Source organism: Alexandromys fortis, unplaced genomic scaffold, assembly GCF_014885135.2.
Source record: "Alexandromys fortis isolate MF-2015 unplaced genomic scaffold, M_Fortis_MF-2015_v1.1 scaffold_149, whole genome shotgun sequence".
In the NCBI taxonomy this organism is placed as follows: domain Eukaryota; kingdom Metazoa; phylum Chordata; class Mammalia; order Rodentia; family Cricetidae; genus Alexandromys; species Alexandromys fortis.
In genome coordinates this window covers 289075-316596 of record NW_026068025.1, presented here as the reverse complement: position 1 = coordinate 316596, position 27522 = coordinate 289075, and the positions used below count along the sequence as shown (strand labels likewise).

The 27522-nt window shown below is 51.8% G+C and overlaps 1 protein-coding gene across 1 annotated transcript in view; it reads left to right on the top strand.

Annotated features, from left to right (window-relative positions):
* The window catches only part of Obscn (obscurin, cytoskeletal calmodulin and titin-interacting RhoGEF), a 140684-nt gene that overhangs the window by 38539 nt on the left and 74623 nt on the right, over positions 1 to 27522 (top strand). The window contains 24 exon segments of the mRNA XM_050163756.1: positions 156 to 431; positions 1752 to 2027; positions 2574 to 2849; positions 4093 to 4368; positions 11323 to 11598; positions 12116 to 12391; positions 15619 to 15894; positions 16893 to 17168; positions 18258 to 18542; positions 18684 to 18950; positions 19068 to 19337; positions 20191 to 20457; positions 20812 to 21078; positions 21257 to 21366; positions 21467 to 21620; positions 22239 to 22400; positions 22481 to 22585; positions 22963 to 23229; positions 23456 to 23725; positions 24064 to 24330; positions 24427 to 24693; positions 24779 to 25045; positions 26322 to 26594; positions 27232 to 27498. Of these exon segments, the coding sequence (XP_050019713.1) occupies positions 156 to 431; positions 1752 to 2027; positions 2574 to 2849; positions 4093 to 4368; positions 11323 to 11598; positions 12116 to 12391; positions 15619 to 15894; positions 16893 to 17168; positions 18258 to 18542; positions 18684 to 18950; positions 19068 to 19337; positions 20191 to 20457; positions 20812 to 21078; positions 21257 to 21366; positions 21467 to 21620; positions 22239 to 22400; positions 22481 to 22585; positions 22963 to 23229; positions 23456 to 23725; positions 24064 to 24330; positions 24427 to 24693; positions 24779 to 25045; positions 26322 to 26594; positions 27232 to 27498 (5973 nt within the window).

Below are 27522 nucleotides of genomic sequence, written 5' to 3'. Positions count from 1 at the left end.
GGGTCTGTGCTGAGAGGCACCGGGGCTTTTGGGCACAGTGGCTGTAGAGTCTGGTGATGTTCTGCCCTCCAGTGGTACCACTACCATCAGACTTTCCCCCAGGTGGCCTTGCTGACTTAGTGTCTCTGACTCACTGTATCCCTATCTATTTACAGAGCCCAAAGTGGTTTTCGCCAAGGAGCAGCAGACACACAGTGAGGTGAAGGCTGAGGCAGGCGCCAGTACTACGCTGAGCTGCAAGGTGGCCCAGGCCCAGACTGAAGTGACCTGGTTCAAGGACGGGAAGAAGCTGAGCTCTGGCTCGAAGGTTCGAGTGGAGGCCTCGGGCTGCGAGAGGAGGCTGGTGGTGCAGCAGGCGGGCAAGGCGGATGCTGGGGAGTACAGCTGCGAGGCCGGGGGACAGAAGGTCTCCTTCCGCCTGGATGTGCCAGGTACCTATTTGGCCTTATGAGACAGTGGACAGGGGCCTGATTTATCGCTTTGACCTTCATCGTTCACAATTCCCGTCCTTCCTCTTCCCCTGCAGCTAGGTGAGAATGAATACATAGGAGGAAGAGGGCTCCATGTTGTCAGCCTTGAGGGTCTTACTGTGGGGCAATCCAGAGTCTCACGTTCCCAGAGCATCTTTGCTGTTCTGTACGGCATCTGGGACTCTGGCTGGACCTAGTACATCTCAGTCCTCTGTCCTCTCTTACACAAAGAGTATAATCTAAAGCAAATACCACTTAGCCTTTGCTTTCAGTTTGGATAGTGTACCAGGAATCCCCACAGGGTTCCTGCCCTGAACTCAGGGATGGTAAAGGGTGAGCGTCTCCCACCTCACATTGCTGCTGATGCTGGTGCCTGGCTCCAGATCCTCAGAGGGACAAGTCTGAGACAGACAGACATTTGCCTTGTGTGTAGGTGGAGCTTTGGGGACTTACAGGGTGGGCTGCAATCTCAGCTGGCCTCTGGCACTGCCACACTGCTGGGCTCTATTAGATGCCCACATAACTGCTGTCCATGTTTAGATATTGAGAAACGAGCTAGCGTTTCTCATCATCATCATCATCATCATTAGTTTTTCTAGACAATTTTTCTTTGTGTAACAGCTCTGGCTGTCTTGGAACTTGCTTTGTAGACCAGGCTGGTTTTGAACTCACAGAGATCCACCTATCTATGCCTCCTGAGTGCTGAGATTAAAGGCGTGAGCCACCACCGCCCAGCAGAAATGTTATTTTAAGAGGCTACCATAAGACATTTTATGGTAATAAATCTGAAAAGTTGTACAGTTTGGCCGGTTACTAGCAAATTGTGAAAACGGACATAAAAATTCAACAAATCCCATGTGTTTTTAAATAAGCAGAATAGCAGCCAAATCTTCAAGTAATTTTGTTGGGAAAACATCAAATAGTCCTGGAAAGAGTTATTCCATGATTATGGAGACTTTTTCAGAGACCAGAGAAAGGAAGTGAACCTGTAGGTCATTTCATGCAGTCAGCATAGCACTGACCTCCAGATCTGACTGGGAAGGCGGTAAGAGCAGGGACTAAAGATCCATCTGCCGTGAGTGCCACAGTTGAAGTCTACAGACAGTGTTGGGGGAGTGAACTCAGCCGAGACAGGAGGCCTTATGCTGTGATGAGGGTCGTAGTCTTCACATCAAGGCCGAGAAAGTTCTGTCCTCCATTGTCCAAGCCGGCTCTTTTCCCCGTGGCCTTTTTGACCCAGACAGTGTCTCTGACCCTGTGTGCCCTTGTGTTTGTTCTCAGAGCCTAAGGTAGTGTTTGCCAAGGAGCAGCAGGCTCGCAGTGAGGTGAAGGCAGAGGCAGGCAACAGTGCCACACTGAGCTGCACGCTGGACCATGCCCAGACTGAGGTGACCTGGTTCAAGGATGGGAAGAAGCTGAGCTCCAGCTCGAAGGTCCGAGTGGAGGCCTCAGGCTGCGAGAGGAGGCTGGTGGTGCAGCAGGCAGGCAAGGCGGATGCTGGGGAGTACAGCTGTGAGGCCGGGGGACAGAAGGTCTCCTTCCTTCTGGATGTCACAGGTGGGTGTTGCCGTATGAAGTTAGCCTTGTGTGGAGGTGGTGGAGCCTGGCTATGGCTTGGACAGATCCTGGTACTATTCCCTTAGAGAGTGACTTCATTATTACTTTTTAATTATGTATATATGTAGGTGGTATATACACATGAGTGCAGTTACAAATGAGTCCACAGGTGGCCCAGGCTCTCCCTTGCAAGGGCTACAACTGGCAATACACAGATAGGGAAGGGCGTGGAGCCCTGGGGATTCTCACCTCTGTGAGGCATGGCCTACCAAGTCCCGGGAGACTCTCCATTGTCACTGTGGGACACGTGGTTCTCTTGATTCGCAGCCTGGCCATTGGAGGAGTGGAACCATGTCTCCCCTTGAGTGATCCTGCAGCAGCGACAGGATATGGAGATAAACCAGGGTTTTGTGTTGAGAGGCCCTGGGCTTCCCTGGACACTGTGTGCAGAAGCTGAGTGATGCTCTGCCCATGTCTTTCCCCATGTGGCCTTCTTGATCTAGACAGTGTTTCTGACCCTGTTTATGTGTCCTTGTCTATCCTCAGAGCCCAAGGTGGTGTTTGCCAAGGAGCAGCAGACTCATAGCGAGGTGAAGACAGAGGCAGGCGCCAATGCCACATTGAACTGCACGGTGGACCAGGCCCAGACTGAGGTGACCTGGTTCAAGGACGGGAAGAAGCTGAGCTCCAGCTCGAAGGTTCGAGTGGAGGCCTCGGGCTGCGAGAGGAGGCTGGTGGTGCAGCAGGCTGGCAAGGCGGATGCTGGGGAGTACAGCTGTGAGGCCGGGGGACAGAAGGTCTCCTTCCGTCTGGCCGTCACAGGTCAGTCCTCTGGGACAGTCCACATGTGTATTCACAATTATTACATCTTTGTCTTCCATTTTGGGTTTTTGAGACAGATTTTTTTTCAGTAATTATGGAACTTGTCCTGGAACCCGCTCTGTAGACCAGGCTGGCTTAGAACTCACAGAGATCCACCTGCCTCTGCCTCCTGAGTGCTGGGATTAAAGGCGTGCACCACCACTTCCTGGCAAGACATCTTCTTGATGAACTACATCCTTTACTAAGCTGTAGTGAACTTCTTTGTCCCTTGGGCTAACTTTAGCTTGGAATCTGCTTAGTGAAATGCAAACCTAGCTACCCCTCTTGCCTCCATTTGTTTATCCTTCACTCCTAAGTCTATATTTTCCCATGAAGCGTGTGTTTTAAACACTACAAATAGTTCCATATTAAGCCAATTATTGACATACTTAAAAATAGCTTTAGATTTGTTATTTTATTTTACATATGTGAGCATTTTGCTTGAATGTGTATCTGTGCATTATGTGGATGTCTGGTGTAACTCATATCGAGTTCCAGATGGTTATGAGCCACTGTGTGGATGCTGGAAATTGAGCCTGGGTCCTCTGCAACAGCATCAAGTGCTCTTAGCCACTGAGTCATCTTTTTAGTCCCTGGATCTTATTTTTAAACCAATGCTCTGTTGGGGGAGTTGAGATCGTTTATATTTAGGATTACTATTGAGAGGTCTTTTCTGAAGGGAGCATAAAAACCACAGGGGCCTTTGACATTAGGCAAAACACTGGAGGGGCAGCGTGGAGGAGCAAACACCAATGACCCAAGACTTGAGGTTCCCACTCTCAGGACCAGGCAATAAGGGCCACAGGTAGTCCAGGTGTCCTCTGAATAGAGCAGCTGAGGATGTTAGTAGCGGGCAAGGGAGCGGAGCTTGGGAGACTCTACGAGGACATGTTCTGCACCGTCCTGCGGGAGACTTTCCACTGTCACTGTTGATCAGGTGCGTCCGTGTTCTGAGCCACAGTTCCTCCTCCTCGGAGCCTTGCTCAGACTCTGTTATAGAGGGCCCACTGGAGCAGCCCCTGAATAGGTGGCAGGATGTATGGGTGAACTGGTTTTGTTCTAAGAGACTCTGGGGCTTCTCCTGGGTATAGCTAGTGAGAGCATGGGGGAGGTTTTGCCTTTTGGCCACCTGTTCAGACTCTATCGCTGTGGCCTTCCTGACCTACACAACTTCTTTGACCCTGTGTGCCTTGTCCATTCCTAGAACCCAAGTTGGTGTTCGCCAAGGAACAGCAAACTCGCAGTGAGGTGAAGGCCGAGGCAGGGGCCAGTGCCACTCTGAGCTGCACAGTGGACCAGGCCCAGACTGAGGTGACCTGGTACAAGGACGGGAAGAAGCTGAGCTCCAGCTCTAAGGTCCGAGTGGAGGCCTCGGGCTGCGAAAGGAGGCTGTTGGTGCAGCAGGCGGGCAAGGTAGATGCTGGGGAGTACAGCTGTGAGGCCGGGGGACAGAAGGTCTCCTTCCGTTTGGACGTCACAGGTGGGTGTTGGAGGGTACTAACCTTACTCATTTGGATGAGATGCTAAGACTAATAACCTGAAGGACCCTGGCCCTTTGGCGGGGAGCTTGCCCTCTGTTTCCACATACAAGGCTTGCTTATGAGAGCAGAAATGAAAGTGATTAAGTCAAGGGAGCCGTCCTTATTTCCATGTGGTAGCATTTATTCCTCCAAAACATCCCAGGGGTTCCCTGTGTTGCTTCTTGGTTCCCAGGGACATTCGTCGCTCTTCCTCGTGTTTAGGATTAGGAATAAGCTAAGGATTAGGCTCTGTGAGTGTTCAAGTGTCTGAGGTCCTCCATGCTACAACCCTGCTGAGACAGCCATGTCTAGGGGGCTGACATCTGAACACTAGTTGCCACCTGCTCTCACTCTTATGGTGCCTGACATTTTTCACAAGAAGCATTTCCATTCAACTTAAATAAAGCTAAGAAAATTTGGATTCCCTAACCATGATTGGATTTTCATGCAACAGAAGCCAACTTATTGTGAGTTCAAGTACCTGGCTACTCTGGGTGTCACTGCATAACATTTTAAGTGTTTCATTATTAGGAATTGGTTTACAAATAAACATACCAACAAAATAAAACAAGACAACAAAAAGAAAAAAATCTTGTATCTCTACTGCATTTTATTTTTAGAGAATATGAAACTAGAAAAATAAAGCCATTTGTTTTTCTATATAAAAAGTGACACAAAATGAAGTAGAAATCTTGAGTAGTCCTAATGTCTTTGAAACAGAATCATAAACACCAATTTATCATAGGAAAGGGCGTTAATACAGGAGCTTGTGGATAAATCATATCATATGTTCTAGAAGGTCATTATTATTTCCTGTGCTTTATTGCACAGTAAGATGATGATAGTTCACAATAATGTGCAATGCATTTCCAAACAGCTAAGAGGATTTAAAATGTTCTCACCACAAGGAAATGATGAACAGCTGGTGCAGTAGATATGTTAATTACCATGTTTGATTACAATGTAGACAGGTTGTTGAAACATTGCATTGCATCCAATAGTTTATTATTTGTTGATTAAAAATAAAAAAGAGGAACCAGTCAGATGGGTCAGAGGTTCTTTTATATTTTTTAAAGATTTGTTTATTTATTTAATGCATACCAATGCTATATCTGCATGTATGACATCATGCCAGAAGAAGGCCTCAGATGGTTGTGATCCACCATGTGGCTGCTGGAAATCGAACTCAGGATCTCTGAAAGAGCAGCCAGTGACTTAACCACTGAGTCATCTTTCCAGCCCTGGGTCAGAGGTTCTTGCCACCAAGTCTGATGGCATGAGAGTTTGATCCCGGGACTGAGTGAGTCAGTCTCTACTATCTGAGGCCCTAAGACCTCAGTACCTCCACATCAAGGACCAAATTCCTATCACATGAACCGTGGAAACACACGACTTCCCAACAAAGCACAGGAGGAAGAATCAGGTGACTGAAGTAATAATGTACCATGTGCTCAAAAATAGCTCGAGATGAACATTTCAAATGTTTTACCATAGAAAACATGGAAATGGTTCTTAGTTTTAATGGTCAACTTGGTACAACCAGGAGTCTCTTGGGAGGAGGCATTGCCCAGAACAGATTGTGTGTGACCACGTCTATGAGGAACGGTTTTGGTTGATGATTGATGTGAGTGGACCCAGTGTAACACCCGATTTTGGTGTTACACCCTCGGTACAGTTCGCGCGCAGCTGTACCGAATGCGAGTCCGGGCAAGGGCCTGGAGATTGAACACAAGACACAGAGACCAGGGTCATTCGATAGGAGATCAAGCGAATGCCGTTTATTCAGACTTGGGGAAGCCTTTTTCTACCTAACTGCAGCACAAAGATCTCTCCGCCCAGGGAGGTGGGAAATTACCATATTAACAATGGAGAAGATTGCCTGCAGCTAATCACCAGGTGGGGCAGGGATAGCACGGAAACACACAGGAAGCTTAGTTAACTGATAACAAACTGTCCCCGCCAATGCACCCCAGGAATAAGGGAGACCAGGCGCCCACAACCCAGCCCACTGTGGGGAGCACCATCCCTATGTAGGTGGCCTGGGCTGTGTAAAACAGCTAGGCAATGGAGCTAGACAGTGAGCCGTGTTCCTCCGTAGCTTCTGCTCCAGGTCCTGTTCGAGCTCTTACCCTGTTTTTCCTCAGTGGTCGTTGTGACAAACAAGTGTGAGTGGAAGCCAAATAACCCTTTCCTCTCCAAGTTGCTTCCAGTCATGGTGTTTATCACAGTAGAAAGCAAACCCGAATATGATGGATATTTTATCTAGTGTGTCTTAACAATTTCATGCTGTAACTTACATATATCAAGATGTCATATTGTGCTCCATAAAAGTGTATGAAAGCTTTTAGATACAGTAGAGGACACTGAGATGGAAACTGTTCTTTGAGGCATTAGGATTTATTTAAGCCATGGACAGATAGACAGACAGATAGAAAACAGCATGGTAGGCACTTTGAAGAGAGTTCAGGCTGGAGTACTAGAGACAGACAACATGGCGGAGGCTCTGCAGAGGAATTGGGGTCCACATGGCAGAAAGGGGCATCTCTACTTACAGCTCTTTGAGAAAGAGGAAAGTCTTACAGCAGGTGCCTGCAACCACACAGAGCTAGGAAAAGAACTAGGGTCAGGCAGCATGACAGCCAACCGCCCCTGGGATGAAAACTCACTTCTCAAGGTGAGAAACCCCGCACCTGCAGTCCCTCAGCTAGCGGCTTACAGACAGTGTCTCAGTGGGGAGCCTGCCAGTGTCCCTGAGAGGGGAAAGCTGCTGTGGAGTGTGGTGGCCCGGATTCAGCAGCTGGATTCTAACATACATGTGTATAATGCACAGTTATGATTCCAAGTTAAAATATTAGTAAAACCTAAATCATTATGTAGAAAGCATTTCTTTCCAGTGTCCGGTGGAACACCTTCTGGTGGAACACCTTCTGATGGAAGGTGGGATTTTAAAAGACAACACAAAAACTCCGTTTCTACTTCTAAATCTAAAAGGAATTCTTTTTTAAAAAAATACATATTTATTATGCATATTGTGTTCTGCCTGCATGTATGCCTGCACACCAGAGAGGGCACCAGACCCCATTACAGATGGTTGTGAGCCACCATGTGGCTGCTGGGAATTGAACTCAGAACCTTTGGAAGAGCAGTCAGTGCTCTTACCCTCTGAACCATTTCTCCAGTCCTAAAAGGGATTCTTAAGGAATCCATGGGGGAAGAGTTATTACATGTTTTTGGAAGATAGTAAGAAGACCAAAGTGCATAGAAATCCATGGGAGACGTGAATATATTTATGTCTGATAAAAATCCAAATGCATGTCTTACTTTAGGGAGTTGGAAGTTAAGAAGATTTGAGGAGGAGACAAGTGTGAACACACAAAGTGGGGTGTCACACAGGTAGCTGCCACACTTGAGAACTCTCATAAACCCAACAAACAGAACAGGAACCATGACCAAACTTGTGAACAAAATAATTGCCTTTTCTTTTATTGGCAGGGGACTTGGATCACCAGGTAAAGCCACCTGCTGCCAAGCCTGGCATATTAAGTTCAATCTCTAGAATCCACATGGTGTGGGAAAACTCTAAATTGTGCTCTAACCTACACACACACACACACACACACACACACACACACACACACTGTGGAATGTGCGTGCATGTACACACACACACACAAATACACATTAAGTAAATGTAAAAAAGGTAAATCACTTAAAAACACATGTAAACAAGGGATAGGATAGACAGAAGTGCTAACTTAGTAATTTCTGTATTAAAAAATTAGCCCAGGCCAGGCAGTGGTGGCGCACGCCTTTAATCCCAACACTCGGGAGGCAGAGGCAGGCGGATCTCTGGGAGTTCGAGGCCAGCCTGGTCTACAAGAGCTAGTTCCAGGACAGGAACCAAAAACTACGGAGAAACCCTGTCTCAAAAATAAAAAAAAAATTAGCCCAGGAACTCACTCAAAGTGAGTGTCGGGTGGCACAAGAGCCCAAGGCCCTGAGAGAATGACTACAGTGGCCTTTGAACATTCTGGAAGTTATCTGGTCTGTGCTTATGGCTATCCCCTTAGAGAACAGAAAAGGGAGAAGACCCTTTAGTTCTGTGTATTTAGACAGCACAGCATACTAAATTCCAGCCAGAAGAGAATAATTCATATTTTAGGTCAATCTATTATGGATATCAAGGACAATTTGTGAGACACAGTCGGAGTGAGCTGAACTCAGGGCCACCAGGGTCATACCCTGTGAGGACATTTCTAGCCCAGGAACATCGGTCTGGAATGTTGCAAAATGAGTACAAGTTGACCTTATCTGAGTGACCCAAATGTGAAATTATCTCAGGAAGGGCAGAACAAAGGATAAAACTCAGCAATGTGAATTAGAAAGAAGCTTTTGACAAAAATCTATCTGCGGCCATGCCATAAGATTCGTAACAAATGTCTTTAAGCAGACTGTTTCTAGGCGTGGCCAGCAGTGCTGCGTGCGCATCGAGGGCTGCGGTGCTCTGCTCCGTGATCAGCAGCAGCATGAAGAGGCCAGCTGCCACCACACCCCACAGCACAAGTAGCAAGAACACCCCACAAAAGGCACAAAAGTTAGGAAGAGAATACCCCAACAGAGTCATAGAGGGTAACATTTATTCAAAAGACAAGTGAATAGCTTTAGTAACAATTGAGGAAGAATCCTGCACACAAAGGCCAGTATAAAGAACACCCCCCCCCAACATCTACTAGCAATGAGCATGTTGCAAGACGTGTTTAAAGCTTTAAGGGTTAAAAGCGTCATGTTCATAATACCAAGTCTGATACCACACGTGGAGAGACTGGCTGTGGATCACTAAACATTTTTTGGAGAGACAGTAAGCTTTACACAGATGGATGGAAATAAGATGGATTTTGCAGGTGTCCAGTCCCCACCACCATCGGAGCATTGCTGTAGGATGGGTTGAAATGACTGAATTTCTCAAGCTAGGCACAGCCAGCCCCCTCGCGGGGAGAGCTGGTTATGAAGAGTCGCCGTGTTAGGTACAGGACCGCCACAGAGATACTGGATGTCTTTAGTTAGAGAACAACATGGCTGGAGAGATGATGGCTCTGTGGTGTGGAGCATTTGTTGCACTTCCAGAGGACCCAGTTCAATTCTGAGCACCTACATGGTAGCTCACGGCCATCTGTTAACTCCATTGTGGTGGGTATATGGTGCCCTCTTCTCGCACCTATCGGTTCTGCATGCATAGTGTGCCCTGACAAACATGCAGGCAAAAATCCCCCCTCCCATACACAGAGGACAGGATTGCAGCAGATTTATTTGTAATCCTAGAATTGGACAGCAATTTAGTCCAGGGAAAGTTATGCCCCATAACACAGGCAGCTTATATTAACAGTCAGAGAAGTGATAGCCACACATATCAAAGGGAGGTTAGGTGGAGACAGAGGGATTGCTTTCAGCAGGTGTCTGTCTTGTCACAAGAGTAACTTATAGCCTGATCACTTTAAGATAAATTAGAGTTGAACAACAGTAGCAAAACACTCTAGACCAGATCTAATCCAGTTTAATACAAGGAGACAACATATTTTCAATGCAAGAGTGGTTAACAGATAACAAGAATATATATGCATGCAGAAGGAGGTGTCTTAGTTATTCTTCTGTTGCTGTTAAGAGACACCATGACCAAGGCAACCTAGAAAAAAGAGCATTTAATCTGGGGGACACAGAGGATTAGAATCCATGGCCATCATCATGGGGAGTGTGGCAGCAGGCAGGCGTGGTGCTGGAACAGTAGTTGAGAGTTTATATGTTACCTGCAAGTTGGAGACAGAGAGATTAAACTTGCCCTGGTGTGGGCTTTTGAAACCTCAAAAACACTTCCCGTGACACAGACGCCCCCAACAAGGCCACACCCCCTAATCCTTCTCAAACAGTTCCACCAACTGGGAACCAGACATTCCAGTATATCAGCCTCTGGGGCCAGCCTCACAGAGAGCATCACAGAGAGCAGCGTCCATCTCCCACCCCCTTAGCTCTCTACATCGGTGCGGAATTTGTAGAAAGAGACAGCATCTGCAGAAACAGCACGTGGACCACCCTACTGTGTGTGGGAAAGACTGTATGGTTAGAGTAGCAGCTCAGACCCTGTGATTGAATCCAGATGGGCCACAACAAAGGACAGGAAGTGACAGTGTGAAAACTGTGATGTCATGGATTGCTCTAGGGACTGCACGGGGAGCGTTCCAGAAATGTAGGTGTTCCCATTAAAACCCACGCTGAATACTTGGAAACACATGGAAACTGAGTGCACTGATTCAGAAGGACCTTTAGCAGAGCCGTGGAGACACTGGGGCAAGCCGAGGGCAGCCCTCTCCCACAGTTTGCCAAATTAATAACATGTCACCATCCAGTGAACCGAGGTATAAGCAAGAACCTTGAGTTAGGACAGCACAGTGCATCTGTACATGTGGCCAGAAAGATCAGAGGCTTGCCACCATTGGGATCAGACAGTAAGGTTGCGTGTGGTCCAGGCTCCCCTGCAGATGCAGTGGCTGGTGATGGTTGAAGCAGGACAGGGCGTGTTTTTGTGAGACTCAGACCTTGTGAGAACACACCCTTACACGACCTATGGGAGACCCGTCATTGTCAGGGAGGGGCAAGAGGATAAATGTCGTGACCCTCAGACCTTTCCAGGATGAGCCTAGGAAGGGGCACAGCAACTCTCCCAGAACAGCCTATGTAGCAGTGGCAAGTTGTGTGCGTCTATTTTGGTTCTGTTCTGAGAGGGACCATGGTTTCCTCTTGGTTCAGCCAGTGACAAGCCTGGACAGTGCTCTGTCCTCCACCTTTCCCATCCAGGACTTTCACCCATGAGACCTTCCTTATGGATTACAACTCTGACTCTGTGCATCCCTGTCTTTCTCCAGAGCCCAAGGTGGTGTTCTCCAAGGAGCAACAGGCTCTCAGCGAGGTGAAGACAGAGGCAGGTGCCAGTGCCACACTGAGCTGCAAAGTGGCCCAGGTCCAGACTGAGGTGACCTGGTTCAAGGACGGGAAGAAGCTGAGCTCTGGCTCGAAGGTTCGAATGGAGGCCTCGGGCTGTGAGAGGAGGCTGGTGGTGCAGCAGGCGGGCAAGGCGGATGCTGGGGAGTACAGCTGCGAGGCTGGGGGACAGAAGGTCTCCTTCCGTCTGGACGTCACAGGTGGGTGTTGTGATACTAAGTTGGCCTTTTGGGGGTTCAGGGCCTGGCTCATGCCCAGGGCTGGCTCTTTGTCCTTGTGTTTCACACCGTCTCTTCACATCCCCCCCTTTCTCATCTGCATGGTTAGTGCAGCATTGAGCAGGACATTGACCGGCAAGGGTGTCCCCAGGAAGGTCCTCTCCTCCCTGGCTACCTGGAGAGATGCTCCCAGGTTGGGGGGTTTCATCTTCGTCATGTTTTTGTTCCTTCCTGGAGCCTTCCTGATGTTGCTTGGGTCCATCTTTTTGACCAGAGTGCGGCCAGGTGGCCTCACTTGGCGTCTGAGTCCAGGCTGCATTGTGATGCGCAGTGTGGCGGAACTGTGGTTTCATGCTGGGAGGTGCTCAGACTTCTACTGGGCACAGTGAGCGCTGTGTCTGGAGGGTGTTCTGCTCTTCTGCTGCCCCATTCAGATCTCTGTGTGACCGTCCTGACCTGGATCGTGTCTCTGATCCTGTGCATCCCTGTCTGTCCCCAGAGCCCAAGGTGGTGTTTGCCAAGGAGCAGCAGGCTCGCAGCGAGGTGAAGGCAGAGGCAGGGGCCAGTGCCACACTGAACTGCACGATGGCCCAGGCCCAGACTGAGGTGACCTGGTTCAAGGACGGGAAGAAGCTGAGCTCCAGCTCGAAGGTCCGAGTGGAGGCCTCGGGCTGCGAGAGGAGGCTGGTGGTGCAGCAGGCGGGCAAGGCGGATGCTGGGGAGTACAGCTGCGAGGTCGGGGGACAGAAGGTCTCCTTCCGTCTGGACGTCACAGGTGGGTGCTGAGACACTAAGTTGGCCTTGTGGGGGTTCAGGGCCTGGCTCATGCCCAGGGCTGCCCCTGCGCTCCTTCTGTTTGGCTCTGTCTGTTATACATTGTCTCTTAGTGTCTCTCGTCTCCCTTATGCTGAGCCTGTCCCGGAATGGGATGGACGTCACCCCATGTGCCACCGTCTGCATGCAGTGTCTGTGTAGAACGAAGAACACAAGGCAAATGGATAAGGAAGGGCCAGTGACCCATGTCTCTGAGCTGTGGGGGTCTTTCTGAAGCAACTGTTATTTTTCTAAGTCAGAATTTTCTGTTTAATATCTTCGAATGAGTTTAATGGGTGTGTTAGTGTAGTGTATAAAAGGGATGAATGGAAGACCCACCGTGATTTTTTTTGACAAATGATTTGAAAGGACTGTGGCATCATTTAATGTAGGTAAGTTCCCACAATTTCAATAAACTCTTGGCCAATTCCTAAAAATGACTATAAAGCTTTAAAAAAAAAGTCCTAAACCCCCTAAAACTCAAAAATACCCCAACCAACTGAATGGTGATAGCACACACCTTTAATTCGGGAGGCAGAGGCAGCTGGAGCTCTGTGAGTTCGAGGCCAACCTGGTCTACAGAGTGAGTTTCAGGACAGCCAAGGGTGTTACACAGAGAAACCCTGTCTCAAAAAACAAAACAAAAATCCTAGGGATTCGAATAGTTCTGTAATCTCTTATTTTATATTTATTTTATTTTATGATTTTAATATATGATATATCTATATATATTATCGCACACATATTGATTTTGCAGGACAGGGCTTCTCTGTATTTCTCTGGTTGTACTAGAACTCACTCTGTAGACCAGGCTGGCCTTGAACTCAGAGATCCTCCTGCCTCTGTCCCCTGAATGCTGGGATTAAAGGTGTGCGCCACCACTGCCCGGCTAATATATGTTGTGTTGTGTGAGATGTATATATATGGCAAGTGTGTGTGCATGTTTATGTGTGTGAATGTGGGCATGCGTGTGCCATAGTGCATGTGTGGAGGTCAGAGGCCATCTCTGGGTTAAGTCCTCTTTAAGGCATAGTGTTTTGTAGTTTACCACGGTGTAGCCAGGCTAGCTGACCCACAACTTCCTGGGATTCTCCTGTCTCCCCGTAGGAGCACTGGGTTTACAGATGTGTGCCACTGCATTCGGCTTGTGTGTGGGTCCTGGGGAATCCCAGCTTTGGTCCTCGTGTGTGCTTGACAAGGACTTTATCTGCAGAGTCACCTACCCTAGTATGCTCCTATAGCCTTTTAAAGAGATGCAGCCCTTCTTCAGAGCTTATTCGTATCACAGTGATTCTACCAGAGACTATAAAGGGAATGCGCACTGCTGTGGGCTGCATGTTGACGGGACAGTGTTGAAACCGAATGGCAGGCATTCTCTTATGTGCACTGAAGACGACGTCTGTACAAACCTTTGACAAGGTGAACCGAGCTAAGAGTTAGTGTGCAGGGATGGAGGTTGTCACCCAGGAGTGCAAGGTCGGTGAAACACAAAAGTGTGAAAGGGAAGAGGACAGTAAGACTTTTTTTTTTTTTAAAGAAAGAGAGAAGAATCTTGTGCATTTAATAAAAACAGAGCAAAGTGTTTGCTAAAATTTTAGATCATATATCAAAGACAAAGTTTAACGTGCCCTCCTGTTTATTTATTTATTTTAATTTTATGGGTGCATGGGTATTTTGCCTGCATGAATGCCTTGTGCTCTACATGGGTGCAATGCCCACTGAACCCAGAAGAGGGCATCAGATTCTCTGGAACTGGAGTTATAGACAGTTGTTAGATGCCTGTGGGTGCTAGGAATTGAACCTGGATCCTCTGGATGAACTGCCAGTGCTCTTAACTGCTGAGCCACTTCCCAGCTCAAGAGTGATACTTGTTCCTGATGGCTACCAAAGTGGAGATCTTTTGGTGTTGTCAAAATTGACGTGATGCTTCCAAGGCCCAAGTAGAGCCAAAGGAGTCATGAAGACAATACTTCGTCTGCTAGATGTCCAAGGTTATTTTGATGCCGTTGTGCTGTAGACAACTGAATGTCAGTGTAGGTATGGGCAGCAGAGCCAGAAATGGAGTAGAGAACCTGAAAACAGACCCGGCACCAGTCAGGATTCCTTCCTTTGTGTGTGTTTTGACCGTGGCCCTGGTTGGAGACATGGAAAGAAAGCGCCACAGGCAAATGGTGATGCGACCACGCAGCCATCCGCATCAGAGCAGAAAATACAGTAGTGACGGATGTGCTCCCTACACCAGAAAGACACTGGCCCCCAGCAGCAGCAGACCCAGTGAAGACTCCGGGAGAATATGACTGGAACAGAACACAGATGCCCTCAGCATGAAGGACAACAGCGCTTTTCCTTTGCCTGAAGCATTGCATCCCTGTGACCTATGAGATGCCTTTATGTCATCAGAAGATAGCACTCTAGAGGAAAAAGAAAGGCCCGTGGCTGACAGAAAGATACTAGCTCACAGTAATCAGAGCCTTAGCATGTGAAAATATGTAGTCTGCATAAAAGGGCTGGGAGAAAAGCCTGGCAACACTATTGGTCGCTAAATAAATGTTACACTAAGGGGGACCAAGCACTAACAGCCAAGACCAGACTGGGCTCTTTCTGGAGAGGCATCAGGATAAGGTCTAAGCATAGACAGCCAGCCCCTTCCTGACATAGCAGCTGACATCGCTCCTAGCAGGCAAGGGCATGGGGCCTCAGGGACCCTCAGCCATGGTGATGTTCTCTGAGCAATGCTATTGGTGGAGCTCTGCTGTCATGGAGGGGTTGAGGCACCTATGCTATGGGCCTGCGGTCCTTCCCTCAAGAAGGCTTGTCACAGACACTCTGTCAATGGCCTCCTGCAGTGTTAGTGTCCCGTGTGGATGATCTGATTTTTGTTTGTTTGTTTTTTGAGACAGGGTTTCTCAGTGTAAAAGCCCTAGCTATCCTGGAACTAGCTCTTGTAGACCAGGCTGGCCTCAAACTCACAGAAATCTGCCTGTGTCTGCCTCCCGAGTGCTGGGCTTGAAGGCGTGTGCCACCACCGCCTTGAAGGATAATCTGATTTTGTACTGAGAGGCCCAGGAGTTTCTCTCCTGGGCATAGCCAGTGCTAAGCGTCCTCTAGCTGACCCAGCAAAGCTGTTTTTCCATGTGGCTTTCTTGACCTAGACAATGGCTCTGACTCCATACATCTGTTTGTCACCAGAGCCCAAGGTTGTGTTTGCCAAGGAACAGCAAACTCGCAGCGAGGTGAAGGCAGAAGCAGGGGCCAGTGCCACACTGAGCTGCACGGTAGACCAGGCCCAGACTGAGGTGACCTGGTTCAGGGACGGGAAGAAGCTGAGCTCCAGCTCGAAGGTCCGAGTGGAGGCCTCGGGCTGCGAGAGGTGGCTGGTGGTGCAGCAGGCTGGCCAGGCGGATGCTGGGGAGTACAGCTGCGAGGCCGCGGGACAGAAGGTCTCCTTCCGTCTGGACGTCACAGGTGGGTGTTGTGATAGTAAGCCTTGTGTGGAAGGGATGACTGGCTTACGTCCATGACTGTGCCTTCTGTTAGGTCTGGACCCTTTGCTCCTTTGTGCATTAGGCCGTGGCTGACCATGGCTGACTGTGGCTGGCCGTGACTGACCATGGCTGACTGTGGCTGACCGTGGCTGGCCGTGGCTGACCGTGGCTGGCCGTGGCTGACCATGGCTGACCGTGGCTGACCCTATGCTCTCCTGTTACATAATCTCTTCATGTCTTCTCTCTTCCCATCCCCGTGTTTTGTCCAGTGTTGAGCAAGACACAGAATGGGAAGGGTGTCCCAGGAAGGTCCTTTTCTTCTTGAGTACCAGGGGAAATTCATCTTGGTCATGCTTTTGTTCCTGCCCAGAGCCTTCCTGATGCTCCTTGGGTCCATCTCGTTGGTGTTGACCAAGGAGCAGCAAGCATGTAACCTGGCTGCCTCAGACTCTACTGAGGAGGAAAACAGCTCTGAGCAGACACTATGGATTCTTTAAGATCTGGGATAATATCACTACTCGACACAAATGAAAAGCCACACTTTCGTCTCTGATGGGACCTTGCATTAGTGTATCTTACATCTGACACGTGGCAGATGGGAAGATACTGTGAGCACTGCAGGCACCTTAGCATGCAACGACATAAAGAGTATCTAGAACTGACTGCCAATAGGGCAGAAGCAGGTTAGCCATGGAGTAAGTGTCACATCCTGGAAGACCACCCCTTAGTGGCCAGAACCAAGAATGGCCCTCCACCTGTGAGGCATCAGGAACTGTAGAGAACCCTCCTGTAGCATGGTGGGATGTGTACATGAACTATGGTTTTGTGTCAAGAGGTACAAGGACTTCCTAACCCCTCAAGTAAGGAGCCTGGAGGATGCTCTGTCCTACTGCCACTATATCCAACCCTTCTTTCCCCTGTGCGATCTTCCTGACCTGGATGGTGTCTCTGATCCTGTGTGTCCCCATCTGTTCCTAGACACCAAGGTGGTGTTTGCCAAGGAGCAGCAGGCTCGCAGCGAGGTGAAGACAGAGGCAGGGGCCAGTGCCACACTGAGCTGCACGGTGGCCCAGGCCCAGACTGAGGTGACCTGGTTCAAGGACGGGAAGAAGCTGAGCTCCAGCTCGAAGGTTCGAGTGGAGGCCTCGGGCTGCGAGAGGAGGCTGGTGGTGCAGCAGGCGGGCAAGGCTGATGCTGGGGAGTACAGCTGCGAGGCCGGGGGACAGAAGGTCTCCTTCCGTCTGGACGTCACAGGTGGGTGTCATTGTGTTCAGGGTAGAGATGCAGCTGACCCCTTCGAGACACGAGGGTTCCTTGTCTGGTCTCACAGCCCTGTCTCTGACTTTTGTTTCTCCACTGTCTCCTGCCTTCTACTCTGAGGGCAGAGCCTCTTTCTCATGTATTTCTGATGTCCCCTGTACCAGCCTGTGCCCCTGTCCACCTCCTTCCTCATCACTAGTTCTATTGGGCTGGCCTCCTCCTCCTCTTCCTCCTCCTCTTCTTGAGACAGTATTTTTCTGTAGCTTTGGAGCCTGTCCTGAAACTTGCTCTGTAGACCAGACTGGCCCAGAACTCACAGAGATTCGCCTCTTTCTGCCTCCCGAGGGCTGGGATTAAAGGTGTGCGCACCACCACCCTGCATGGGCTGGCTTCAGGTGTAAGAGCTATTGAACCTCAAGTTCTGGGGAAAGCACCTTGTTTAGGTGGGGCCTGAGTGGACCATCCTGCAGTTCTGAGTCCTTGCGAGCTATCAGGGTTCTGGTCCAAGGTTCAGGAACCTGCTCTTCCTGTTTCGGCCCGTGGGCTTTATATTGGCCTTGGAGTCCTGGTGGTTCAGCTGTAGCATGTTGCCACGGTGTTTGTCTGCATTTGGCTTCTACTGTACCCGCATAGCTGTGGTGTACTGTATACCGCATATACAGTAGCATAGGTGGCCCTGGACAAACCTGGACAACTCAAGCACATGGTTTGTCTAAGTGCAGTTGCTGGCCACGGCTCTGCCGAACCATCTAGGTCTCCTGCACACCCACCCTACTTTTGCCAGTAGTGTTTTGGCTTCCAGGCTATCTTTTCAGGCAGCTTCTATGACATCCAGTCTCATCCCAGGTCAGGCCAATCATACCCTGGGCTGCGAGTTGTCTACCCTTCTATGCCATCTGCCCTGTGGGCTGAAGTCTCCCTGGAGGCAGGACTCCTGGGATCTTGGTTGGGACAGTACCGGTGATGATGGCCCTTAGGAGGCATTATGTTCTTGCTGGACACAGAGGGGCAGCAGCTAGCACACATTACTGTTGGAGATTCGTGTGTGTTTGTCCTTTCTTACATGCCTACTTTACTTCCCAGAACCAGAGCCCGAGTCCCAGATTCCAGAGAGACCCAGCCGCAGGGAGCCTCTGGTGGTCAAGGAGCACGAGAACATCGTCCTGACTGCCACTCTGGCGGCACCCTCTGTGGCTGCTGTGACCTGGCTCAAAGACGGTGTGGAGATTCGCCGCAGTAAGCGCCATGAGATCACCAGCGAGGGTGACACCCACACCCTGACCGTGAGAGGTGCACAGGTGCTGGACAGTGCCATCTACAGCTGCCGTGTTGGCAAGGAAGGCCAGGACTTTCCGGTGCAGGTGGAAGGTAAGGAGTCTGGATCTCCTCCAGGGTCCCTGCATCTGCCCCGGAGACAAGTAGGCAGTATCCCAGAGCAGCCCCAGAGTGGAGCTCAGGACACGTGGCCATCTACCCAGATCACTGGCTGACACCCTTTTCTACCCTCAGAGGTGGCCACCAAGTTCTCCAAACCCTTGGAGCCCGTTGAAGGGGATTTGGGTGGCACTGTGAAGCTGGTCTGTGAGCTGACCCCAGACCAGGCCGAGGTCGTGTGGCGCTGTGGGAGCACACAGCTGCGGCAGGGCAAGCGCTTCCAGATGACATCGGAGGGGCCTAGGCACACCCTGACTGTGTCTGGCCTCCGAGAGGAGGACGCAGGGGAGTACGTGTGTGAGAGCCGTGATGACCGAACCAGCGCACGGCTCACTGTCAAAGGTACCCGTGGGTGAGCTCAAGTGGCTTCCTAGGGGAAGGGTCCTTCCATGTGTCTGTCTCGGGTGCGTCTCTGCGGAGCTTCTCCCGTGGCCCCTGAAGAAGACTCTCCCTCTGCAGTTCCCCGAGTGGTCAAGTTTACATCTGGATTGAGCACCGTGGTTGCAGAGGAGGGCCAAGAGGCCACCTTTCAGTGTGTTGTGTCCCCCAGCGATGCGGCAGTCGTGTGGTACAAGGATGGCACCCAGCTGCTGCCCAGCGAGAAGTTTGTTATGGCACAGAGTGCGGCCACCTGTAGTTTGACCATCTTGGGCCTGACCCTGGAGGACGCTGGCCATGTCACAGTGGAGGCTGAGGGTGCCTCATCTTCTGCCACTCTCCGGGTCCGAGGTGAGCTGGGAGCCAGCAGGGCTGTCAGGATAGCCAGTGGGTCCTTGCAATAGGTGCCTTTCCCTCCGCGTGAACCGATAAGGCAGCCCCATAGTGTTCATGTGTGTTGGGATGATCTGGTTGGCCTTGGAGGACATGGACTCTGTCTGTTGTCAACAGAGGTGATTTGGTGGTGGTGGGGGCACTAGGTATTGTCTCTTCAAGTGTACCTGGTAGGGGCAGGGATAAGGCTGAGACAATCCAGAGAGACCTCTTTCTGGAGAAAGTGGTCTCTGGTTGGGTCTGCAACGGCAAATCAGATGGGAGGCTGCGCTCAAAAGCTCAAAGGCGAAAGGGATGGGTGCGCTTTGAGAGCCAGGACTTTATTTGAAGATGTGGCAGGCTCTTGAGTATGGAGTAATGAAGATGGGTGGACCTCCCGGAGTGGGGGGGTGATGGGTCAGTGAGACCCACACTGGAGCCTTTGTCCTCCCCATATATCTTAACATGAGCAGGTGTCCTGGGGCATCGTTAGGGCAGACAATGGGACAGTGGCTGAGGGGTTGTGGAGTGGCCCTGCTCAGATGCCGAAGGCTGGCCGTTGTGGTATCTACCCATAGTTAGGAGTTCAGCACAGTTGATCACAGCCGGGCAGCAGGGCTTGGGATGGGGGGGCAGGGGGGATGGGATTGAAGAAACAGCCTTAGCTTCCCCCATAAAATGCACCTATGTGAGGTCTGCAGTTGGGGCTTACCCTGATTGAAGCAGGACTGCTTGCATGCTGAGGCTCTCTGGCCTAGACTCAGGCTGGCCTAGGGTGGGGCCTCAGTAGGCCCCCAGTGACCAAGATGACCCCTGTCCTTCTGTATCTCAGAGGCACCGGTCCTCTTCAAAAAGAAACTCGAGCCGCAGACTGTGGAGGAGAAGAGCTCCGTGACGCTGGAGGTGGAGCTGACGCGCCCCTGGCCTGAGGTGAAGTGGACACGGATCGCTGCCGTCCTGGCACCCAGCGAGAACATGGAAATCCATGCGGAGGGAGCTCGGCACCGCCTGGTGCTGCGCAGCGTGAGCTTCACTGACCGTGGCTTCTATGGCTGTGAGACACCAGATGACAAGACCCAGGCCAAGCTCAACGTGGAAAGTAAGCCCAGGGTCGGGACCTCAGAGGAAGAGAGGGGTTCTTCCAGAAGTGGGGGTGTGGCTTTGTGTCGGCCGTGAGAACGGGTGGGATTGTCTTTTGGGGAGGCAGGCAGTCCACCCTGGTTCCGGAAAGTGGATCCAAAGAAGGAAGAGATGGAGGAGGAAGTAGAGGGTCAGGCCTGGGGGGTCAGCTGGGGTTGAGGGAGAGCTGGGTGGAGGTAGGGGCTGGGGGTTAACTCCTGGGGCCTCACTCTGCTCTGTGGCCTTTGGGTGGTGTGCTGAACCCACATCTGTGTCTGAGTCCTGGCTGGTTGGAGGGTCTCAGTTTACTAGCTCACTGGAGTCCCTCTGACAGTGCGGCAGGTCCGGCTGGTTCGAGGTTTGCAGCCCGTGGAGGCTAAGGAACGGGGCACGGCTTCCATGGATGTGGAGTTGTCTCATGCTGATGTGGAGGGCAGCTGGACTCGAGATGGTCTGCGGCTTCAGCCTGGGCCCTCATGCCACCTGGCCGTACAGGGCCCTGTCCACATCCTCACACTCTCAGCACTGAGGCCACAGGACAGCGGGTTGGTGGCCTTCAGGGCTGAGGGCGTGCACACGTCTGCACAGCTGATAGTCACAGGTGAGTAGTGAAGGCTGGCAGCCCCCCTCCGAAGCACACCCATTTCAGCTCCCTGAGTGGTCCAGGGAGGCAGCTGGGCCAGGTGGAAAGTGGAAAACCCCTGTGTGGCTACAGTTAGCCCACGGCATCAGAAAGCACCTCCTAACTCCATGGCTTCCTTCCCTAACTCCCGTGTCAGAGCTGCCAGTGAGCTTCACCCGGCTACTGCAGGACGTGGTGGCCACCCAAAAAGAGAAGGTGACCCTGGAGTGTGAGTTGTCACGGCCTGTGGATGTGCGCTGGCTGAAGGTATTCCTCCCTCCTCCCTGCTTCTCCCTGTGGGCGTCCGGGAGGTGAACCCCTTCTACGGAGACACTCTAGGGCCTGACCAGTCCTCTCTGCCCCACAGGATGGTGTGGAGCTGCGGGCAGGCAAGACTGTGGGCATAGTGGCCCAGGGAGCCTGCAGGAGTCTCATTATTTACCGGTGTGAGATCGGGGACCAGGGTGTCTATGTGTGTGACTCTCTTGATGCTCAGACCTCAGCCTCTCTGAAGGTGCAGGGTGAGCTCTGGTCGGGGGGGACAGGGAAGGTTGGCAGGTATGAGTAGTGCTCTCTGGTACCCCAGTTCCCCACAGCCTGATGGCAAACTGGTAGCTTTGCTGGGAGTAGCCTATGCTTCTGGGCACACCAGCTGTCTCAGTCAGTGCTCTATTGCCATGAAGAGACCCCATGACCATGGCAACTCTTATAAAGGAAAGCATTTAATTAGGGCTGGCTTACAGTTCAGAGATTTAGTTCATTGTCATGATGGAAGGCATGGTAGGGCACAGACATGGTGCCGAAGAGGTAGCTTAAGAGTTTTACATCCAGATCCACAGTCGGTAGGAAGAGACACTGGGCCTGGTATGAGCATTTGAAACCCCAAAGTCCACCCCCAGTGACACACTTCCTCCAACAAGACCACACCTACCCCAACCAGGCCACACCTACCCCAACAAGACCACACCTACCCCAACAAGACCACACCTACCCCAACAAGGCCACACCTACCCCAACAAGGCCACACCCACCCCAACAAGGCCACACCTCCTAGTGCCACGCCCGCCAAGCATTCACATATAAGAGCCTATGGTGGCCAGTCTTGTTCAAACCTCTGCAACAACTCTCCCTTCCCCTAGGCCGCAGTGTTCAGATTACGAAGCCACTGGAGGATGTGGAGGTGATGGAGAAAGAGGGTGCCACCTTCTCCTGTGAGGTGTCCCATGATGAGGTTCCTGGACTATGGTTCCGAGAATCCAGCAAGCTACGGCCCAGTGACAATGTGCGCATCCGGCAAGAAGGTCAGAGGCTTCAGAGCAGCAGGGTGGGTTTCCCAGGCTGCACTTCTCTCTCAGTAATACGGAGTGTCCTTTGTCTCCAGGGAGGACGTACACTCTTATCTTCCGGAGGGTACTGGCCGAAGATGCAGGGGAGATCAAATTTGTAGCTGAAAATGCAGAATCGAGAGCCCACCTCCGAGTCAAAGGTGAGGAGGGCTCAGGGGAGGACAGGGACTGAACATGGCAAGCTGGGCCTCACAGACAGCTGGCCTCCCACAGGCCTGGGGTGCCTTAGGACCCCTTCCAGACAAGGCAGCAGTAACTCATGGAGAGGGGAGAGTATGGTCTCAGTGGTAAGAGGAGGTGCAAAGACACCAAGCTTCACTTTAATGGTGGTCAGTTGTACCCAGCAGATTCTGGGGTAGCCCTGGGTGGGACGCTTGACTTGGCCACCTGTTGGCCCGGGTGGAAGGCGTGGGCAGCTGGTTTGGAGCAGAAGTCAGTTTCTTGGCTCCTAGGAGGTTGCCAGGGCAAAAACATCCATCCATGTCACCATCCTGACCCAACTTGACTGTGCCCACAGAGCTACCTGTGACCCTCCTGCGCCCATTGAGGGACAAGATTGCCATGGAAAAACACCGTGGTGTGCTTGAGTGCCAAGTGTCCCGGGCCAGTGCCCAGGTGCGATGGTTTAAGGGCAGAGTCGAGCTGCAGTCTGGGTCCAAGTATGAGTTGGTCAGCGACGGCCTTTACCGTAAGCTGGTCATCAATGACGTGCAGCCTGAGGACGAAGATACCTATACCTGTGATGCCGGTGATGTCAAGACCAGTGCCCAGTTCTTCGTGGAAGGTATGGGATGAAGGGGTGGACGGTCCTCCTGGGTTTTGGGGGAGAGGATTTGTGGTTTCTGTGGCTTTCCCTGGGGATTCTGGAGGCTGCCATACCATCTCAGACAGATAGGGAAGTATGCTTAGCCACGTGGGTAGAGAGAGATAAGAAGGGACAGACAGCTTGTAGGATGGGGAGCCTGGTCCCTGTGGCTGAGTTTCACTGGTGACCAGCTCCTCATCCACAGAGCAATCCATCACCATTGTGCGAGGCCTGCAGGACGTGACCGTTATGGAGCCTGCCCCAGCTTGGTTTGAATGTGAGACCTCCATCCCTTCTGTGAGGCCACCCAAGTGGCTCCTTGGTAAGACTGTCCTCCAGGCGGGGGGCAACGTGGGCCTGGAGCAAGACGGCACGGTGCACCGGCTGACACTGCACAAGACCTGCTCCACCATGACCGGGCCTGTGCACTTCACCATCGGCAAGTCCCGCTCCTCGGCCCAGCTGGTTGTCTCAGGTTAGCATACTGTCTGGGGCACACTACTCAGTGGTTTGACAGCTTGTGGAGCAGAACACGGGTCCTGGGCGGCACATGGGTGGGGTTACTAGGAGCTGACTTTGGGAATCGGGATATGGTCAGAGGCCTAAAAAGTGGGATATAGGCACTCAGGTACAGCAGGGCTTTGGGTCAGGGCAGAGGTGTGTGGGCAGTGAGGAACTTGTGCCGCACACTCCCAAGGGAGGTGACCAGGCACATTGTAGGGGCTGTGCTTGCAAACAGGTTAGCACCTAGGCTAGGCAGGGTGGTCTGGGTGCTTGCGGCTCCCAGCCCTGCCTTTATGCTGTTCTCTCCAGACATTCCCATGGTATTGGCACGGCCACTGGAACCCAAAGCAGGGCGTGAGCTGCAGTCGGTAGTCCTGTCTTGTGACTTCAGGCCGGCCCCCAAGGCTGTGCAGTGGTACAAGGGGGACACGCCTCTGGCCCCGTCAGAAAAGTTCAAGATGGTGCTGGAGGGCCAGATGGCAGAGCTGCGTATACTCCGGCTCACTCCAGAGGATGCTGGGCTCTATCGGTGCCAGGCGGGTAATGCCCAGAGCAGTGCCGAGGTTACTGTGGAAGGTAGAGAGCTGGAAAGGAGGGGAGGGTGGTGGACCCCACGCCAGGGCTGAGGGTGGCTGAGAGCACAGTGCTGAGGTGATGGTGGGTGCCTTGTAGCTCGGGAGGTGAAGGTGACTCAGCCTCTGAAGGATGTTGAAGCCACGGAGGAAGGCCGGGCCTGCTTCTCGTGTGAGCTGTCCCATAAGGATGAGGACATCGAATGGTCACTCAATGGGATTCCCCTGTACAACGACAGCTTCCACGAGATCAGCCACGAGGGCTGTCTCCACACACTGGTGCTAAAGAGTGTCCGTCAGGCCGACGCAGGCACTGTGCGTGCCACCTCCCCCAAGGTGTCAGTTTCTGCCCGGCTAGTGGTCAGAGGTGAGGAGTCCTGTGGAGTCTGTGGGGTGTTTCCGCCCCCCCCGGCGGGCACAGGCTCCCCTCACCGGCCATGTCGTTCCTTTAGCAAAGCCGGTGGTGTTCCTGAAAGCACTGGATGACTTATCTGTAGAAGAGCGTGGCACGCTGGCCCTGCACTGCGAGGTCTCAGACCCTGAGGCACGTGTGGTCTGGCGCAAAGATGGCGTGGAGCTGGGTCCCAGTGACAAGTATGACTTCCTACACAAGGCAGGCTCTCGGGGCCTTACAGTGCATGACCTGAGCCATGAGGATGCTGGACTGTACACTTGCCACGTGGGCAGTGTGGAGACCCAGTCCAGGGTCAGTGTGCATGGTGAGTGGCTGGGACTCTAATGCAGGATGGCTATCTTAGGGTTTCTGTTACTGTGGAGAGATGCCACGACCACGGCAACTCTTATAAAAGCAAACATTTAATTGGGACTGGCTTGCAGTTTCAGGGGTTTAGTCCATTATCTTCATGGTGGGACATGGTGGTGTGTAGGCAGACCTGGTTCTGGAGAGGTTGCTGAGAGTTCTTCATCTTGATCCACAGGTAGTAGAAGCAGCTGTGTACTGGGCATAGCTTGAGCATATATATGAGATCTCAAAGCCCGCCCCCACAGTGACACACTTCCTCCAACAAGACCACACCTCCCAATAGTGCCACCCCCTATGGGGACCATTTTCTTTCAGACCACCACAGGGTGCTAAGCCTTCTTCCATCCGGAATCTCCAGGCTGCTCTTCAAGCCCCTAAGGCTGTTCTGTGTATCCAGGAGGCAACAAAGATGTTGTCTATAGCACATAGGGATTAATGTAGTCCTTTGAAGTCCAGGGGCAGGCAGATGGGCTAAGGAACAATTGTCTACGGAGTCTCACAGGGGGCTAGTGTGGATCCATTCAGGTCTCTGGAATTTGCTCTGTACCATGTGCTGGGATTGGGAGAAAATCAGCCAGGCATGTGTGAGACACTAAGAGGTGTGACCAGGAGACAAACTGTAAAGGGCTCCCAGGCCAAGGGTGGATGTCCTGTCCTGCGGGTAATCAGGCCTCCAGGCCATCTATGTTCCTGTTTTTTACAAAGCCCCAGCAAGTCCATAGGTTCATAGGTGCTGCCCCACTCAGCCCCGTTATTTCAAAGACGTAGGTCCCTTTGAGCATACCTCTCTCAGCCTGGCCCCACCTGGCTCTGGCTCGGGTCCGGCATCCTGGCTTGGAGGAAACAGGTTGGCAGCCTGTTCATTCATGATCTCTCTGGGGCTCCGGGATGGCCTTATGGGAAGGCAGCACAGTGAGGTTTTCATAGGACAAGACTTGTTCTTTCTGGAAGGGGTCATTTACGGGGTCCCTGTCCCTCCTCTCCTGGCATTACAAGATCGTTAGAAGCGTGGAGGAGCCTCCTTCTCTCAACCACCTTGATTGACAGTTCAGAGGTGTCAATCACACAAACACTCGGCCATGCCAGCTTGAAGCTAGGATTTTGGTGCCAGTTTTGAGATGACACACTTTGTTGTCAGGTGTGGAGCTAGGAACAGTGGGAAACCAGGCATGGGGTTCTACTGTTCCCCGAGGTTGACATCTGTGGGCTGACCTGTTTCTTATATCACACAGATCTGCACGTGGGCATCACCAAGAGGCTAAAGACAGTGGAGGTGCTGGAGGGGGAGAGCTGCAGCTTTGAGTGTGTCCTGTCCCACGAGAGTGAGAGTGACCCAGCAGTGTGGACCTTCGGCGGGAAGACAGTGGGTAGTTCTGGCCGCTTTTGGACCACTCGCCAGGGCCGCAAATACACTCTGATGGTCAAAGATGCTGCGCTCAGTGATGCAGGGGAGGTGGTCTTCTCGGTGATGAGCCTCACGTCCAAGGCCTCGCTCATCGTCAGAGGTGGGTGCTGTGGCTGGGGCCAGGGGCCTGATACCGTGGGCTGGGGCACTGTTGGGATGCTTCTAGGGACTGTCTACCTGTCATGGTGGGGACCCAATATAGTGCTAGGGGAGTCATAGCCCTGCCTGAACATCTTTGAATTTCTAGAGTGAGCTGAGAATTCTAGTCTCTCACCCATGGGCTGGCTGCCCTCAGTGCATGTAGCTTACTCAGCCAGTCTGACCCTTAAATTGAGGCCAGGGAGGCAGGGAAGAAGCCTCTGGTGTCTTGGAGCTGGTGTTCATGGCTGGATCTACACAGGGACCAGCCAAACTGTGGCCATACCCTTATATGAGCCTTAAAGAGCTTCCGGTATAGCCCACGCTTTCTAGGTCACACTGTCACAGTGGGAGCTTTGGGGGCTCCCAGAACTTCTAAGTCTTGAGCCTCTAGCGGTCTAAGGTCCCAGGAGTCAAGGACTGTAGGTTTTGTGATTTTGATCTCTCGAGAGTGCATGTTCCCAAGTGTCTGCCTGTTCGTATCCTGGCCCTGGCTGAGGCCGTTTCTAAGAGGTTATTGCAGTTGTGATGTGCCTTAGGTCATGGCTGATTCTGTGGCCAAGGGTGTGCCTCATGGGAACCAGCTCTACTTATTTCAGAAAGGCCAGTGGAGATTACAAAGCCCTTGGAGGACCAGCGGACAACGCTTGGAGAACACGCTACACTGAGCTGTGAGCTGTCCAGGGCGGGCACCTCTGTGCGCTGGCTGAAGGACGGAAAGGCCATCAGAAAGAGCCAGAAGTACGACCTGCTCAGCGAAGGCACGCGGGCTGTGCTGGTCGTCCGCGAGGCCTCACTCAAGGATTCTGGAGAGTACACCTGTGAGACAGAGGCTTCCAAAAGTACCGCCAGGCTCCTTGTGGAAGGTAAGCACGTGACCCTGTCAGCCT